This window comes from Pteronotus mesoamericanus, unplaced genomic scaffold, assembly GCF_021234165.1.
Source record: "Pteronotus mesoamericanus isolate MK-2021 breed Mesoamerican mustached bat unplaced genomic scaffold, CSHL_Meso_final contig_169, whole genome shotgun sequence".
Taxonomy (NCBI): Eukaryota; Metazoa; Chordata; class Mammalia; order Chiroptera; family Mormoopidae; genus Pteronotus; species Pteronotus mesoamericanus.
In genome coordinates, this window is record NW_026555068.1 from 3,117,618 (window position 1) to 3,133,379 (window position 15,762).

At 36.5% G+C, this 15,762-nt stretch overlaps 1 protein-coding gene across 7 annotated transcripts in view; it reads right to left on the reverse strand.

Annotated features, from left to right (window-relative positions):
- Window positions 1-15,762, reverse strand: part of PSD3 (pleckstrin and Sec7 domain containing 3) — a 493,623-nt gene that overhangs the window by 213,852 nt on the left and 264,009 nt on the right. For 6 of the 7 annotated variants that reach the window (XM_054565912.1, XM_054565914.1, XM_054565915.1 and 3 more), the window contains 4 exons: window positions 9,235-9,438; window positions 9,035-9,115; window positions 6,630-6,742; window positions 3,637-3,695 (listed from right to left, as the gene is read on the reverse strand). In XM_054565912.1, coding sequence (XP_054421887.1) covers window positions 3,637-3,695; window positions 6,630-6,742; window positions 9,035-9,115; window positions 9,235-9,438 — 457 coding nt within the window. Of the gene's footprint in view, window positions 1-3,618; window positions 3,696-6,629; window positions 6,743-9,034; window positions 9,116-9,234; window positions 9,439-15,762 lie in introns of those variants that run through there. The other variant, XM_054565918.1, reaches the window with a different exon arrangement.

Genomic DNA, 15,762 nt, shown 5'->3' on the forward strand with positions numbered 1-15,762 from the left:
TTCTTGGTGCAGTTTACCTCTAATTCAGTGTATAACAAAAATCTCTCTCCAGTGCTTTTCCACCAAGCACCTCAGCTACCTGGCGCCATTTCTTCAGTTAAACCTGACTATGGTGGTTGGCCTAGCCAATGCTACTGGAGGTGAGAACTGACTTCCATGGACATGACTCATTCATTCCTGATCCTTACCCAAATGGCAGAGAACTTGGAATGGAGTAGACAAACTCTAAGTATTTGTTGAATGAGAGAATAAGTTAGAAAAATAAAGATACTAAGGCATTCATCATGTAATGTTATTAGATTTATTACATTAGTATACATTCCATCATTTTATTAGTAAAATAATTAGCAGGAAGAACAAAAGACCGATACCAATGCATCATTCCTTCAAGTAAATGAAACCCACATGAAAGGTTCACAAAGAACAGGCCAAAGAAGTTCAACTCCCCTGCTATACCTCCCCCACTGAAAAGCATGAGGACAGGCTTGACTCGGCAATTCTAAGAAAGGTCATGCTGGTGTATTCCTACCACGACATGATACAGGGAAGAAAAGCAAAATGGAGTATTAGTTCATTCCCCAGGAGGATTACTGTGGCATTGGAGTAAGCAATGAGAGATGATGGTCTAGGCAGTGAAGAATAAGGAAAAAGGTGAACAGGGACGGAAGTTAGAAATAATTCACTTTATATTCTGAAAGATTCACTTTCATAGGGGTCATGCTAATGAGTCAAACAGACACTCTAACAATAAATCAGGCATTCATGATGCAAGAGAAGCTACATCCAGAATGATGGATAAAAACTTACCACCTAGAAGGGAAATTTATTTTTAAAATGAATCCAGGGGAGGAAGATAAGAGAAACACATTTTCATAGAGTTAGTTCTTATGATATCCTACTGTACGTTCAACAGACTTATAACAGTATGCATTATAAATAAGGATTTAAAGACTTTAATTATAAAAACCTAAACAGACAATCTTAAGTATATAGAACACACTTATGAAAACATATTTGAGAACTAATAATCACCCAAAACAAGATTTTGAAGATGATAGAGATTTACTTGTATTTATGATTTTCTCCCTCTTTATATGTAATTCTGTCACTTGAGCCAATTGTTAATTATGTAGCATTGGCATAACTCCAGCTAATATTTAAATGTTCATTTAAATAAACTCTCTCATATTGTAGCTGCCAAAAAGAAGAGTGATGCTTCATTTAATCTCCTTTCAATCCCGAAAAAAAAAAAAATGGTCTAAAGAGAAAGCCAGAGCAAACCTGAGATCTGTGGTTATGAACCTGGGGTGCCCATGGCTTGTTTGAACATCAAGCACCTGAGTTATCTGAATAAATAATAAACCTCACATCTTTATTTCTTGCTATTTCAAATTATTGTGATTAATAAGATACATGTTAATTTGAAAGCATTAAAGCAATATGCTTTTAATAGAAAAAAAATCTCCCTAAATCTAGCACCTTCCATAGATGTTCTATTAGATCCTCAACCTTTAAGAAAGAATTGAACTGTTATTGATTTCTTTTTTCTTCATTACACATTTTTTCAGTCAACAGACACTAAATGCACAATATTGATATGTAGCTGAGACCTCAAAATATCTGATGCGAAAAAGTTTCCTCATTCTGGGAATCAATGGCTTGGATCAATGTTACACGTGATTGAGCCCAGCATTCCCCAACCTTTTTGGCACCAGGGATCGGTTTCATGGAAGACATGTTTCTATGGACTGGGGGACATGGTGAATGGCTTTATAGCCTGCCACCAAATGCAACTTAATTGTCACTTGTCACTTACTGATAGGATTTTGATATGAGTCTGCAAACAGTTTATTTATTATGGTCTCTGTGCAGTCAAACCTCTCTGCTAATGACAATCTGTATTTGCAGCTGCTCCCCAGTGGCAGCATCACTGCCAGCTCCACCTCAGATGATCAGGCATTAAATTCCCATAAGGAGCACGCAACCCAGATCCCTCAGATGCGCAGTCACTGTAGGGTTCATGCTCCTATGAGAATCTAATGACAGCGTTGGGCTGACAGGAGGTGGAGCTCAGGTGGTGATGTGAGGGATGGGGAACGCCTGTAAACACAGATGGAGCTTCCCTCCTCTCCTGCCACTCACCTCCTGCTGTGCATCCTGGTTCCTAACAGGCCACAGACCACTACTGGTCCATCGTGGCCCAGGGGTTGGGGACCCCTGGTCAAGCCTACTCAAAACTGCCTCCTTTGGCTAAAAGTTAGTTTGAGAAATTGAGTGGGAGGGAATGAAGGAAATAGCGTTGCAACTGTTACCATAAGACAGCAGAAAGCAGTAAAAACTTGCTTCTCTGGTAACAAGAAAACAGAGGTCAAGACAGTCCACTGACTGGACATCCCTGTAACAAGCTGGATAAATATTAGACTCTAATACTTACTGCAGGCTCGAATAATCAGAATCCCGGTACTTTCATTTCCACAAGACATATTACAACTCTATTGCCCAAGAATGTCCCCTCAGAGTACTGGGGTATCTACACTTTTAGACTCTATAACCTCTGCACACATGTTACATACATCTGCAAGTCACTAAGCTATTCTAAATTCACCTCTTGTAAATTACAAAGGGAACTTCCTAGTAAAGTATTGTAAGATTTGTGAAGATGGTGTTAAAATTATGATTCTATCACTATACTCTTCACTTTTCAGGTGGTAGAATCCCCACTCCCTCCCAATCCATCGTAATGGCCCCATACAGTGCCTTTCTGTCTTTCTTAAAGAGGAGCACCATAGTTTTAAATAAAGGGATTATATGTCCTTGGAAGAGTATAACAAATTTGGACTAATATTTAAGTTTCAATTCCTTTAAAGTGATTTTTTTTAAGTTGTAAGGTAAATCATATAACAAATCAAGGGATAAAGTTGACTCTTTAATGATAAGAAACCTGATTTTTCTCTTCAAAATAAGTGAGCCTGGGATGATGAATTAATTATTATGCAATGGAAGTATACATTGATTCATATTTAACTAAAACATTCTCATTTTCTCTAACATAAAGAGTTTAAGTAAATGCTAAAATTCTGCATCTATGAAAGGCAAAAGTTTATACATATACTTATAGATTTAAGTTCATCCTATATTTTAAATATAAGATGAGAAGATAATTATGTTACTTTGATATTTCAACTAGTAAAACATCAGGTGAGCTGAGTATAGGAAGTGTAGAAAGGACAGAGTTAAGACTTACTACTGTTTTTAGTGAAAACATACCCAACATTTTCAGATATAACTTATATCCTCTCTTCCCATATAAAACATCAACCCTAATAACTAACTGAAAAACAAAACAAAAAATTAGAGTAAAAATTCTGCCTCTGCCATCTAGTGGAGAAAGAAGAGAGAGCACACACATTACAGATAGAACTCCAGACATGTGGACAATATGGCATTCACTTAAAATTATGCTCTATGTTAGCATGTGAAATAAGTTATTTCTTTTTCCAAAGATTTATGTTTACTTACCTGCCATGAAGAGAATGAGAGAAAGGAAGGCAGACAATAAATGGGTATGAACATAAAAGCAAAGACAGGCCCAAGATACTTTGGATTTCTGCAGTCAGTTCACAACCTCACACTTACATGGCCATGGAGATCTGTGTTAAGCAGCATCATTGCACAGGTGAGGCAATGGACTCCGTCTAAGGAAAGAGACAAGGACAGAAAGCACGAACTCACTATTTCCTGTTCAACTCCGATTATCATTAAAATAGCCTACATTAAGAACCTAGGTAAGCACAAAACTGTAGCTAGGCACAAGTCATCCTATTTGTTTGGGGAGACAGAAATTAGATTAGAATAAATCTTTAAGAAGACCTCAGAGGTGGACTCTAATGGATAAAGTAAATTATTCCTACCTCTTAGGAGGACAATTTGATAGTACATATCTACAAAAAGAAACAATGTCCTTTGACACAGCAAATGTACTTCTAGGGCTTTATACTAAGTAACTAAAATCTACACAAAATATAAGGATATTCAAAGAAACATTGCTTCCAATAAAACACAAATAAATATGATCCCCCCAAACATAATTCTTTTAAGTAATTAAAAATGTCCAAGTAGACATATAGAAGTGGAAAGTATTTCACAATAAATTATTACATGAAAAACATATCTGCAGTATGGTTCCTTTTAAATATAAGCACATCTAGAATAATATGTAAGGTAATATTTTAAAATATTATCTCTGGAAAGTGAGATTATAATTTTTATTTTTCATTTATGTCTTCTCAATTTTCTTTAACACAAGACATGAAAATAATATATTATTTAATACTGTTACTTTTTTTACTTTCTGGGAGGAAAGTGAATTAGGAAAGAAGCAAAAGTTAAAGAAAGCCACAGTCTGCATCTTCCACAGTTTACTGTTTGGATTCCAGTTCTCTGGCTAAAAATATATAGGCAGGAATAGTTATTCTCTTTCTTGCTCTTCTTCTTCTTTTTTTAAATGAATCTTGCCATTATTTAAAGAAAACATTTAGGTTGAATAGTCCAAGATACTATGAATCAGATAAAAGTAGAATACTAAAATAATCTGTGAAAATTAAAAAATTAAATATTTAAGGGGAAAAAGTTGCTCAAGCCAGAAGGATTTCACAGTTATATAGAAACATCACTCTTCTTATTTTATATAAAAAAAGAAAAAGCACTGAATTAAGCTTCTCATTTCCAGGCTTTAGAATTAGTTTGCCTCAGTACTCTCTCCCCTCAATTCTCAATCCAGGTACAGTAGACCAGAGCAGCTGCAGATTCAGAAAAACCTTATTAATTATGCTAACTTTACAGAAAGGCCTGTCCATTTATAGAATTCAGGAATTGAAGACAGCGTATTTTTTAACAGTATGCTTTTTAGTAGGAGACTTCTCTTATTAATGGCTCTTGACAGATGTTACCAGCTTAAAAGTATATTTATTCCAGTTTCAGTTATTATCACAAATTCTAAATACACATTTAAAGTATATTTGTGAAAGTATGTGTTAAACTCAGCAACCAGTTCTCAAATTTCCTTATCAACAGCCAACTGAATGCACAAATCCGTATTCTTTATTTCACTCAGGAGTGTCAACATCTTAGATTTGAAAAAGGTTCTAATAAAAACATCCTTTATATCCCTTGCATTTGCTACTCAATGTTGACAGTGATAGAGACAATGAATAAATGGTCTAAATATAGTCAAAGAAAGGAACAGAGAAAGGTAAGTTTCCATCTTACAGACAGGAATGTGACTTTAACAATCAGGCAGTTAGTTAGGGCCTGCAAGACAAAGGGGTAGGGACCACTCACTCCCCTCAACATCAAGGACACATATATTTTAGTTAATTGGTAATACTAAAGCTGAGAGATCATTACTTATTTCTAGTGTCTCTGGTCTCAGTGATTTATTCCATAGTTTGTATCTTTATGGAGAGTTCTCCAATTTTAAGTAAACGCACTTGACTTCAAACCCTGAAAACTTGGCTTTATTGTAAGAATTGAAATGGAGAAGAAACCACTCTTCATAAGGCATATTAACAATTAAAGCTGCATTTCAAAAATAGCCGAAGAACTTATCCGCATGACCCATGGACATGAACAAAGGTGTGAGGACTGCCTGAGGGAGTGGGGGTGCTGGGTGGAGGGGGGCAAAGAGCAAAAAATTGGGACAACAGTAATAGCATCATCAATAAAATATAATTGAAAAAATAAAAGTAGTACAATAAACATAAACTCATGGTTCATTAAAATCATAAACCAAAGTCAGTGGTTACGGTTGTTTTGATGAATATCAAACAAAAGCACCAGACATACCATAAACTCTAGTGAGAGTTGTAAATATTTCCAAAACTAAGCACACATGCACTTCATCAAGAAATTTAGAGACCAGATGTTTAGGAAAAGAAAATAAGAAAAATGAAATTTCATTTATTACAATCCATTTTGCATGTAAAATCTCAGAGTGGCAAAGCCTAAGCAATTTAGAGAATGTTGTCATACTATGGAACTGGGAAACAGAGAAAAATAACTGAAAGGAGAGTAAAGAATATCATGCATCAGTAAATATGCTTTTTAAAGAATATTTGATGGCATGAGAAAATGCTCACAATGAAAGGGAAAGACAGTAGGAAACAACTCTCTAATGAGTCCAACTTGACATTAAATAAATATTGTACTAATAGACTAGAAAGAAGTAAATCTATTAATAATAGTTATCTTTAGATAGAAAATTTAGATTATTTTAATTTCCTTTTGTATAATTTTCTATAATTTGTATATATTTTCCACAATAAAATGTAACTTTCATAATGAGGAAAATAACCCTTAGTATAAAAAAGAAATTCAAGTCCCGGCCAGTGTGGCTCAGTTGGTTGGAACACTGTCCCGTAAACTGAAAGGTTGCGTTCAGTTCCCAGTCAGGACTCCTGCCTCCTGGGTTGTGGGTGTGATCCCAGTTGAGAGGCAACTAATTGCTGTTTATCTCTCACACTGATGTTTTGCTTTCTCTCTCCCCCGCTGCATTCCCCCTCTCTAAAATTAATAAGTGTGTCCTCGGGCGAGGACAAAAAAAAAACAATCAAGCATGTCCACCACATTACCTTGTGTAGCAATGGTATCCGGGTTACAATGGAAATATCTATTGGAGAAGTGTATTAAAACTCTCTCTCGTTCTTGAGTTTCTCCCACAAGAGAAAATGCTTTAAAGAAATACCTAAAAAAAAGAATTAGGGGGGAAAAAGTAAAATTTTAGAAAATGTTACCATACCCTTTATGTATGACAGTTACAGTTGATTCATAGAAACAAGAAAATAATTACTTAAAGTAAAATATTCTGTAGTTATTAAAAAAAAAATCACTTACTAGATTGCCATTCAGTATAAATTTATATTGACATTTAAATTCTCTTAAATGTTCATGTAAAATATGACAGGGCAATCACATCAAGAAAAACCTTGGAAAGGTAGGTAATTTCACTCTATAACTGCATCTCAAGTTGCCATTTAAAAAGCCCAGTTGGGCATTGGCTGATGTGGCTCAGTGGACTGAGTGCCAGCCTGTGAACCAAAGGGTTGCTGGTTCGATTCCCAGTCAGGGCACCTGCCTAGGTTGTGTGTGGCCCAGATCCCCACTAGGGGGTGTGAGAGAGGCAACCACACATTGATGTTTCTCTTTCTCCTTCCCTTCCCTTCTATAAATAAGTAAGTAAGTAAGTAAATAACAGACCAGTTGGATAAACACTGAAGCACACAGGACTAAACACATAACCATGTAGGCTATATCTGAAAACTCTACATGGATCACAGTTTTTTTTGTTATGTTGTTACCATGACTGTAATCGCCACTGAACCAGTGTTAAAGTTGCAATTTTATGTTCTTGTATAGAGATTTCTGTTAATTTTACTTTACCTCTATCTCCACATTATTAAATTGTTACATGAGGAGGAAACTGAGAGATAAAACTCACTTTATTACATAAATTAGGAATAAATCAATCTGCGTATAAAACTTCTTTGAACAACAAGAAAATATGCCCAGAACCACACATTATTCTAAATCAGAGCCACTGAGAGTACTGTCTAGTGTAGATAAACCCAGTTGTTCCTCACTTGACAAAGTAGATGTATACCCCAAAGCATGAGATAGGAACAAAAAAAAATCATTTAAAATGCTCTAAGAAATCTTATTGAAAGAAACATACAATAAACCTTATTTCTATTATGAAAATATTGCTGTTTTGCTTATAGTTTGTTAATCTAAATTACACTGACCAAACTTCAATTCTTTCCAATTTTTTAAAAAATAAACCACGTAAAGAATATTGTGCTAAGTGAAAAAAGCCAGTTGGTGACAGACAAATACCATATGCTCTCCCCTATAAGTGGAATATATCTATTCAACAAAATAAACTAATGAACAAAATAAACCACAGGCATGGAAACATGGAACAGATTGAAAGTGACCAGAGGGGATGGGGAAGGAGCACAATAGTGGAAAGAAGGGGGAGGGACTAGACAAAGAACATGTATGAATGACCCATGGACATGGACAACAAAGTGGGAATTGACTGTGGGAGCGGGGGGGCGGTGGAGGAGAGCAAAGGGGAAAAAATTGAGACAACTGTAATAGAATAAATGTGATTTAAAAAAATAAAATTAAATTAAAAAAAAGAAAAAAGATACCACATAAGAGTGCGAAACAAAAATATATATTTCTCCCCCACCCTTACCTGTTTCATTGCAAAACCTGTGAGTATCCTTGATTCATGCAAAGAGCCACAGGATAAGTCACTATGTGCTTTATAATCCAAACATTCTCACTTCCCCTCCCAGGCCTCAGTATCCTGATTTGTAAAACTAGACAATTACGCAGATGATCTCAGAATTCCTCCAGGCTCTGAGGTTATAAACTTCATAAGCTGCTGACTGGGTTTTACCTTCAACTACTCTTAGAAAAGAACAGTACAATATGGCATAAAGGATCAGTTTGTTTAAGACACTTATGTTAGAACAGGTCAGCAAAGAGTACTACTGCCTGATCACTTCTATAGATACTTTCTGCTGGTTATTATCTTGATATTCATTTTTATTCCATTCATGAGTTAATTCTAAAGTACTGTCTTAAAAGTTTAATTGGTATTATAAACAAATGCTTAGGAAAAATATCTAAAATTTTACAATCCATAAACTGCCCTTTTTTAAAAAAAACTGATCACCCAAAAACCAAATTCCCACAGATTCCATTTCTCGTCAAGACTTCCTCTGCCACCATTGTTTACTATGTCACTTAGTAGATGCAGAATATGAGTTCATGTGATTTCTTAAACCCAATATATTTTTCTCACTTTCTACTATGTTTAATATCTTTAGTACAATCTGGACTAAATTCATAAAGTAACTGTGGGTTTAAAAAAATAAAAATCAGATTTTAGCTTCAGCACATTACTTCTCTTCTTTGGACAAATCCTATGGAGGCAAAAAAGAACAAAAGTGATGTTTAATCCTACCTGAGAGACTGATCCAGCGTCATTCCTGTAAAATCAAAAAACTTCAGATACTCTTCTGCAACTAGTTTGCTAAATTCATTGCTACAAGAAAACAGAATAGACTTGGTTATTAATATCAAAGCTGATATTAACACACACACACACACACACCCCCCGCCCCCGCCCCCCACCCCCGCCCCCGGTATTGGGATAGAACATACTTCTTGCCTAGGTGCTTTGCGACATCTGATCTTTTGAATCTGTCCAGCTGATAAAGGCGTTTGGCCAGCCTTTTGGCAGCTTCTACGTTGCTGCTGGTGCCATTACTGAGATTTTCTGAGGGCTCCCTTTCCAGAATTTCAGTGTTCCCCATTTCAGAATGAACCTCCAGCAGAGCTGTTTTCACCCCAGCATGGCTGCGAGAACTGAAAAAGGGGGGGCAAAAATTGAAAAGATTCTTCTTGTGCTGCAGAAAGCAAAATAGCTGATGAAATTATCATGATATTGTAGAACCAACTAAACAGAAAGGCTATTTTAAATGAGATCATTGAATTGCTTAATTATTCATAAAAATATTTTCAATTAGTAATTAAAATAGAAAAATTTCAAATATTAATTCATTTAAAAACAATCCATTCCATGAATACAAGAAATACATTTTTATTAAAGATAACTATATTTTCCAAAACAATATAAAGTTTAGTGAGACAAGCAATCATGATTTACATTTTTTACAAATTCTTTAATGGCTGGCTTACTAGAGGACAGCTGGATTCTCATAGCCACTTCAACATTTAATTTGTAAATATATGTTGTTTTGGTTGAAAAAAATTAAGAAAATACAGCATCACACAGATATTTAGTTATTTTTAATATCCTTTTCAGATAATTGTAGATATTCTATTCTGATTATGACACCAACATAAAACAAGTGGTAATTTCGTAAAGGTTAGTTGCAATATACATTCTAAAATTCTATCAATGAAATTTTGTACTCATATTAAAATCTGTCTTACATTTTGAATGAATCTTTTACCCAGGCATGATTCTGCAGCATGCAATGGTCATTTGAAAAATAGTTATTGATACATTTCATTACACTATATTAAAAAATTACATTCATTATTGTCACTACTACTATCTTCAGAAAAGACTAAGAACTGGGAAGCCGTCAAACTTTTGGTACAGATATAAGTTTTCCAAACTTCTAATTTTTGATTGAAAGCTCAGATTTTATCACTGGCAACAAAAATTGTCAGTTGTTTTCCTTAAAGTAATAGGCTCACTCTATTAATTTCCAAGAGAATGTTTGCCAATAACCAGTTTTCCAGTCATACTTTGAAGGACAAATGGCATTCCATGAGAAAAGGGAGTATTTTACAGCTCACAAATCTAATTATATACAAGTGCTTTTCCTGGAGGCTACCATCAGGAGCAGAAGTGCTTTATGCATATTTTCATCACGTGAGAAATTAAAAAGGCATCTTAGTCAAGAGTTGAAATGCAATTAATTTGCACTGCTTTATCAAGGCCTTTGTCTTCATTTCAAGTGCATGGCTGTAAAGTGCAACACGGCAACAACTAGAACAGTTTGGTGCCACTCCCTTGATTTGTGCTAAGATCCCCCACTGCCACCTCATTCTTTTGTACCATCAGTGCAACTGTCAACGTAGCGAAACAGGAAAATAATGCTGTACTGTTACTATAAAATAAATTTGACCTCACAAACCTACTGAAAGGATCTCAGGAAGCCCCACTGACTGCACCGTGGACCTCTGTTCCAGAAAGGGGTCACAATCTACTGCCTTGGGGCTGGCTGTAGAATGCCACCTCGCGCATTTATAACACCAGAACCAATGAGAGCACAGTGATTTCCAAATCTTCATTTTAACTTAGTAACAAGACAAAGCTATATTCATGATAAACTACTGTGTGTGAGTAGCCATCCAGCACACTTACCACAGACTCTAGACACTCAGAATGTTTCTGTCATGGACCAGATAGATAGTAAATATTTCGAACTTGGCAGGCCCCATAAGGCCCCTGCTACACATGCTTCTTTGTTTGTCCCCCCCCCCCCAACCTTTAAAAACATAAAAGCCATTCCAGGCAAGGCTGAATGGGGCTCATAGGCTGGGTTGCGTGTCCTTGCTCTGTCCCATACTTCTTTAACCTGGCCTGAGTTAAAAGTACAGTGAGCATGTATTGTCTAAACCAGGACACTCTGAAGAGGGAACAGGGATGATCAAATCATTAAATAAGTAATTATAATTGTTACAAGTGAAAAAAGAAAAGCACTACCAATAGAAAAAATTAGTGGTAAGCTTAAATCATGTAATAACTAACAAAAATCATTTTGGCAAAAATGAGTATTTTGAAAACTGCTCAATCTATTTTGTCATTTATTCTACCTAAATTACAGTTTCCCATTTCCCACTCATCCACCAACTAAGCGTTAGCCTGGCAGCTTCACTATCACGCCAATGTAGCTGGGCTACTGCCCAACCCGCTGGCATACCAAGTGACTCCTCAGGGCTGCCCCAACCACTGCCGGACTCGAAGGAGTTAACCATCCCTAGCATCCTCCCCAAGCTCACAGTTTCAGCAAGCACGCCACCTGTCCCTGAAAGGAGGCTATCAGGAAGGAAAACAAGGGTATACCACATTGTCTTTGAGACTCAACTATGTGAAAATTCTGTTCAATGCACATGTCAATTCACACCTTCCAGGAGAGGCTGCTAGACGTGGAAACACAAGGTGGAGGTTTATCAAACCCACGCTGACTTATTTTATTGCAACTTTTAATAATATTGCTTCATTTTCTTTCTTTTTTATTGTTGACACTCTTACAGATGTCCCCCATTTCCCCCTCTTTACCCCCAGTTGCCCCCACCCCTGCCTTCGCCACACTGTTGTCTGTGTCCATGGGGTATACAAAGTCAAAGCCAAAATCAAATGCTTAAGTGTAGTCAATTCTAGGACAACAGACAAACTGGAAGTGACCGGGGAAACTAGGATGTTTGGTAACCCTCCTTAAACAATCAACCACCTTAAACAATTTTCCAGCAGAAATATCCTCCAATTACAATAAATTGCTTCATCATGATGAAATCTTCAAGCAAATACATTTAAATATTTTTTTTCATGCTAAACCTTCCTTTAGAGAGTTCACATTACCAGCCAGTTTTGTGAAATTTATCCTATCAGAAAACTTAATAATTATTATATGTGGCAAATCTATAGTAAGTAAACTCATCAAAGGAATTTCTTTTAAAGACAACTCTGTGTTTTCCCACATAAGTGACAGAAATGTAAAATATTTACTCCAGGAACTATTTTAGTTAAAATCAAGTAATTTTTACAAATTAAAAAAAAAAATACCTGGAGTTGTGTTCCCATGCATCCCCTTACTCTGTATATTAGCTCTCATGTCAAAAAAATAAATGTCAAAGAAAGGATTTTCTTCTTCTCTGTTAAAGGAGTACTTATTGTTCACTTCTCGGGGCAAATTCACCTCATACACTGAATCACTTCAGGCAACCATGTAATTATACCATATACATCATACTGGAAAGATTTTATTCACATACAAGAGACTTATCCTAATGAGCAAATATTTTTTTAAAATGTAGTGGCCAAAATGATTTCTATTGCTCATGTTTCTCATTCCTCCTATTTGCCTCCTCTACTATCTTGCCCTGCCCACTTTATTTCTCAGTTTCCTCACATTCACCAGAAGGAAGTAATAATAAAATCTGTAGACATCAGACTTCTCAGGAGTTTCAGTAAAAAAGAAAATTAGGAATAAAGCAAGGTTAAATATCTCCATTCCTGATGGTGTCATTGTCCCGTTTCACAACTGGAGATTCCCCGAATAAGAACAGAGATTTCTCCTTTTAAATCAGAAAGTCTGATAAATGATGGCAGTACAAACTCACCAGCAATCAGACAGACACCAGGACATGATGGAGGCCAGGGTGAGACTGGGCCATGCTTCCTCTTCCAAGCCCCTTCCCAATATCCATTCACCCCACATCTCCAGTGTCTGCTGGTTTTCTAGGGATTCCAAAGCACCGGCTCCCAGTGAGGTCACATTACTATGACCTCACATTCTCAGCAGAGTGTTTATTGTTGGGGGTTTTGTAATGTTTTTAGAGCCTCAATAAAAGCAGGAGCCAGAACACAGGGGCCACTGTATGGCATGAGCATAAACAACAACGGCACCCAGCCTTGTTCGCATTCGACCCAGCAACATGGACGATCCCTCTTGGTGAGGATGGCGCCTCATTTTGCTTCCTGGAATACACAAGACACTGTCCGTCTAGTCTGTTTAGTATTAGAAGCTTTCAATGGTTTGAATGCTCCCTTTTCCATAGTTCCATTTTTCTTAACAGTCTCACAAGGTGAAATCCTTTAATGTAGAAAACACTTCCCCAAAAATTCTCCCTGTGTTTGATCAAATGCTTCAGTGGGGCCTGTATCTCAAACCTCTAAACAAATGTGGTTGACACTCTTTCATTTAAAAAAAAAAAATTGAGTCTAACCACCAGGCCTTTTCATGACCTCTTATTTTTTTTTAATCCCACTAGGATTACCAGTTTCCAAATAAAAATAATAGGAAATCCAGTTAAATCTGAGTTTCAGATTAACAACAAAAAAAGTTTTTAGTATATTTTAAGTGTTGCACGGGCATACTAACACTAAAGTTCCTCCTTGTTTATCTAGAAATTCAAATTAACTGGGCATCCTATATTTTTTCTGGTAACACTATCTCCTGAAATGTTTGTCCTAAACTTTATTTGGAGAATTCCAAGAATGGGATTCCCTGACTGTGAACTGGGCATGTGTTTCACAATCACGCTACCTTCTGGGTTTGATCTGACTTGCTTCTGTGATTAAATTTTTATCTACTGTTATTTTATTTTATTTACCTACTGTTTTTCTACAGTTTTAGCAAGAGCTTCTCTCAGTTGCCCAGGATCCACCGATTTTTCTCTAAACACAAAAGGAAAACCCTCTTTTCTCTGTATGCTCACGCTTTTGTCCCAGCCTGCATATTGTCACCAGAGATGTGATAACGGCCTCCTTTACAGACACTTCATACAAGATAAAAATGCACACTCTGCGGCGTCTCATAAGGCCATTCACAAGCTGATCCCAAATGCTCTTTAAGATTTACCACCTGCCATCGTCCTCCTGATGGGCAAACACAGAAATATGACTCATGCTCTCGTTCTCCTTCACGCGGTGTTCCCTTTGTACTCCTGTTACTCAAATCCAAAAATTCTGGGGTAACCAAAATCCTGTAAATTCTTACTGATCCTGCAAGAGCCCAGGTGAAATAACTACTTTTCTCAGCATCATACTCCAAATCTCACCCCACCCCCGTGGCATTTTCAGAGCACAAAATACTTTCATTATAGCTCTGCCTTTTAAAAATCCTGTCTCACATCTACCACCCCCTTGAATTTCATTGTGTACCCATATCACAGAGTAGACCGAAGTTACTCAATATCTGTCAAATGAATGCAAGGATTGGGCCACGAGCTGCGTCCCTGTCCTCTCTTGTCTTCTATGCTCTGCTATCAGTTGACCCATGGCATGAACTTCTGATTCATCATAACTAACCCTGGAAAAATTTCACAGAGACCGACTTCAGCAGAGGGTACTAGAAATATTGTCTTATTTCACATGGACTTTGAATTTAAATTTTGAAAGAAAAAAATCTTTAAATTTTAACTTAATTGTAGTGCTAAAATTAGAAGCTTCCCCCCTCTCCCCGCATTTATAAAATATGCCCTGCGACCACTTCTGGGACTTTATCCAAAGAAACCCAAAACACAAATTCAAAAGAATGTAAACACCCCTATGTTCATAGCAGCGTTATTTACAATTGCCAAGATATGGAAGCAGCCCAAGTGTCTGTCAATAGAAGAGTGGATAGAACAACTATGGGATATTTACCCAATGGAATACTACTGGACCGTAAAAAAAGAGAAAATTTTACCCTTTGTGACAGCATGGATGGACCTGGAGAACATTATGCTAAGTGAAATAAACCAGTCAGAGAAAGACAAATACCATATGATTTCACTCGTATGTGGAATCTAATGAACAAACTGAACTAACATGCAAAATAGAGACTGATTGATAGGTAGAGAGCAGGCTGAGAGCTATAGTGGCAGGGCGGAGGGGGTGCTTAGCGGGTAGAGAGGCTGAGCAAAAAGGAAAAAGGACTCATGGACATGGACAACATTGTAGTAATCACGGTGGGGGAGGAGGGTATAAGGGGGACAAATGGTAATGAAAAAATACAATAAAAAATACATTTAAAAAATAAAATGTCCTGGGAATTGTGCATAGAAAACAACAATGAACAGCACCTAGTTCAATTTTATATACAGGGTATGTAGTAGGGCAAAAGTAGGTTTACAGTTGTATGTATGCAAAACAGTTTATTTTTGTATATATTATATATTATTGTATTATTTTCCATACAAACAACTGTAAACTTACTTTCTCTGTACCCAGTATAAGCTAGGCAAAGGCAATTCAGAGGAATCCCCAAGAGTGGGAAGAAATGACTCCAGTTGCAAGTAGAATAAAAGGACCAGAGGGAGCAATATGCCCCTGTTGTCATTCTTCAGACTGAAGGTACAAACACAGAGCCTCAAACGAACAGATTCAGAGAAACCAGCACAAATGTACAGCTTTCATGGCCAGAATGAAAGTCAGTCAAGAAGAAGTCT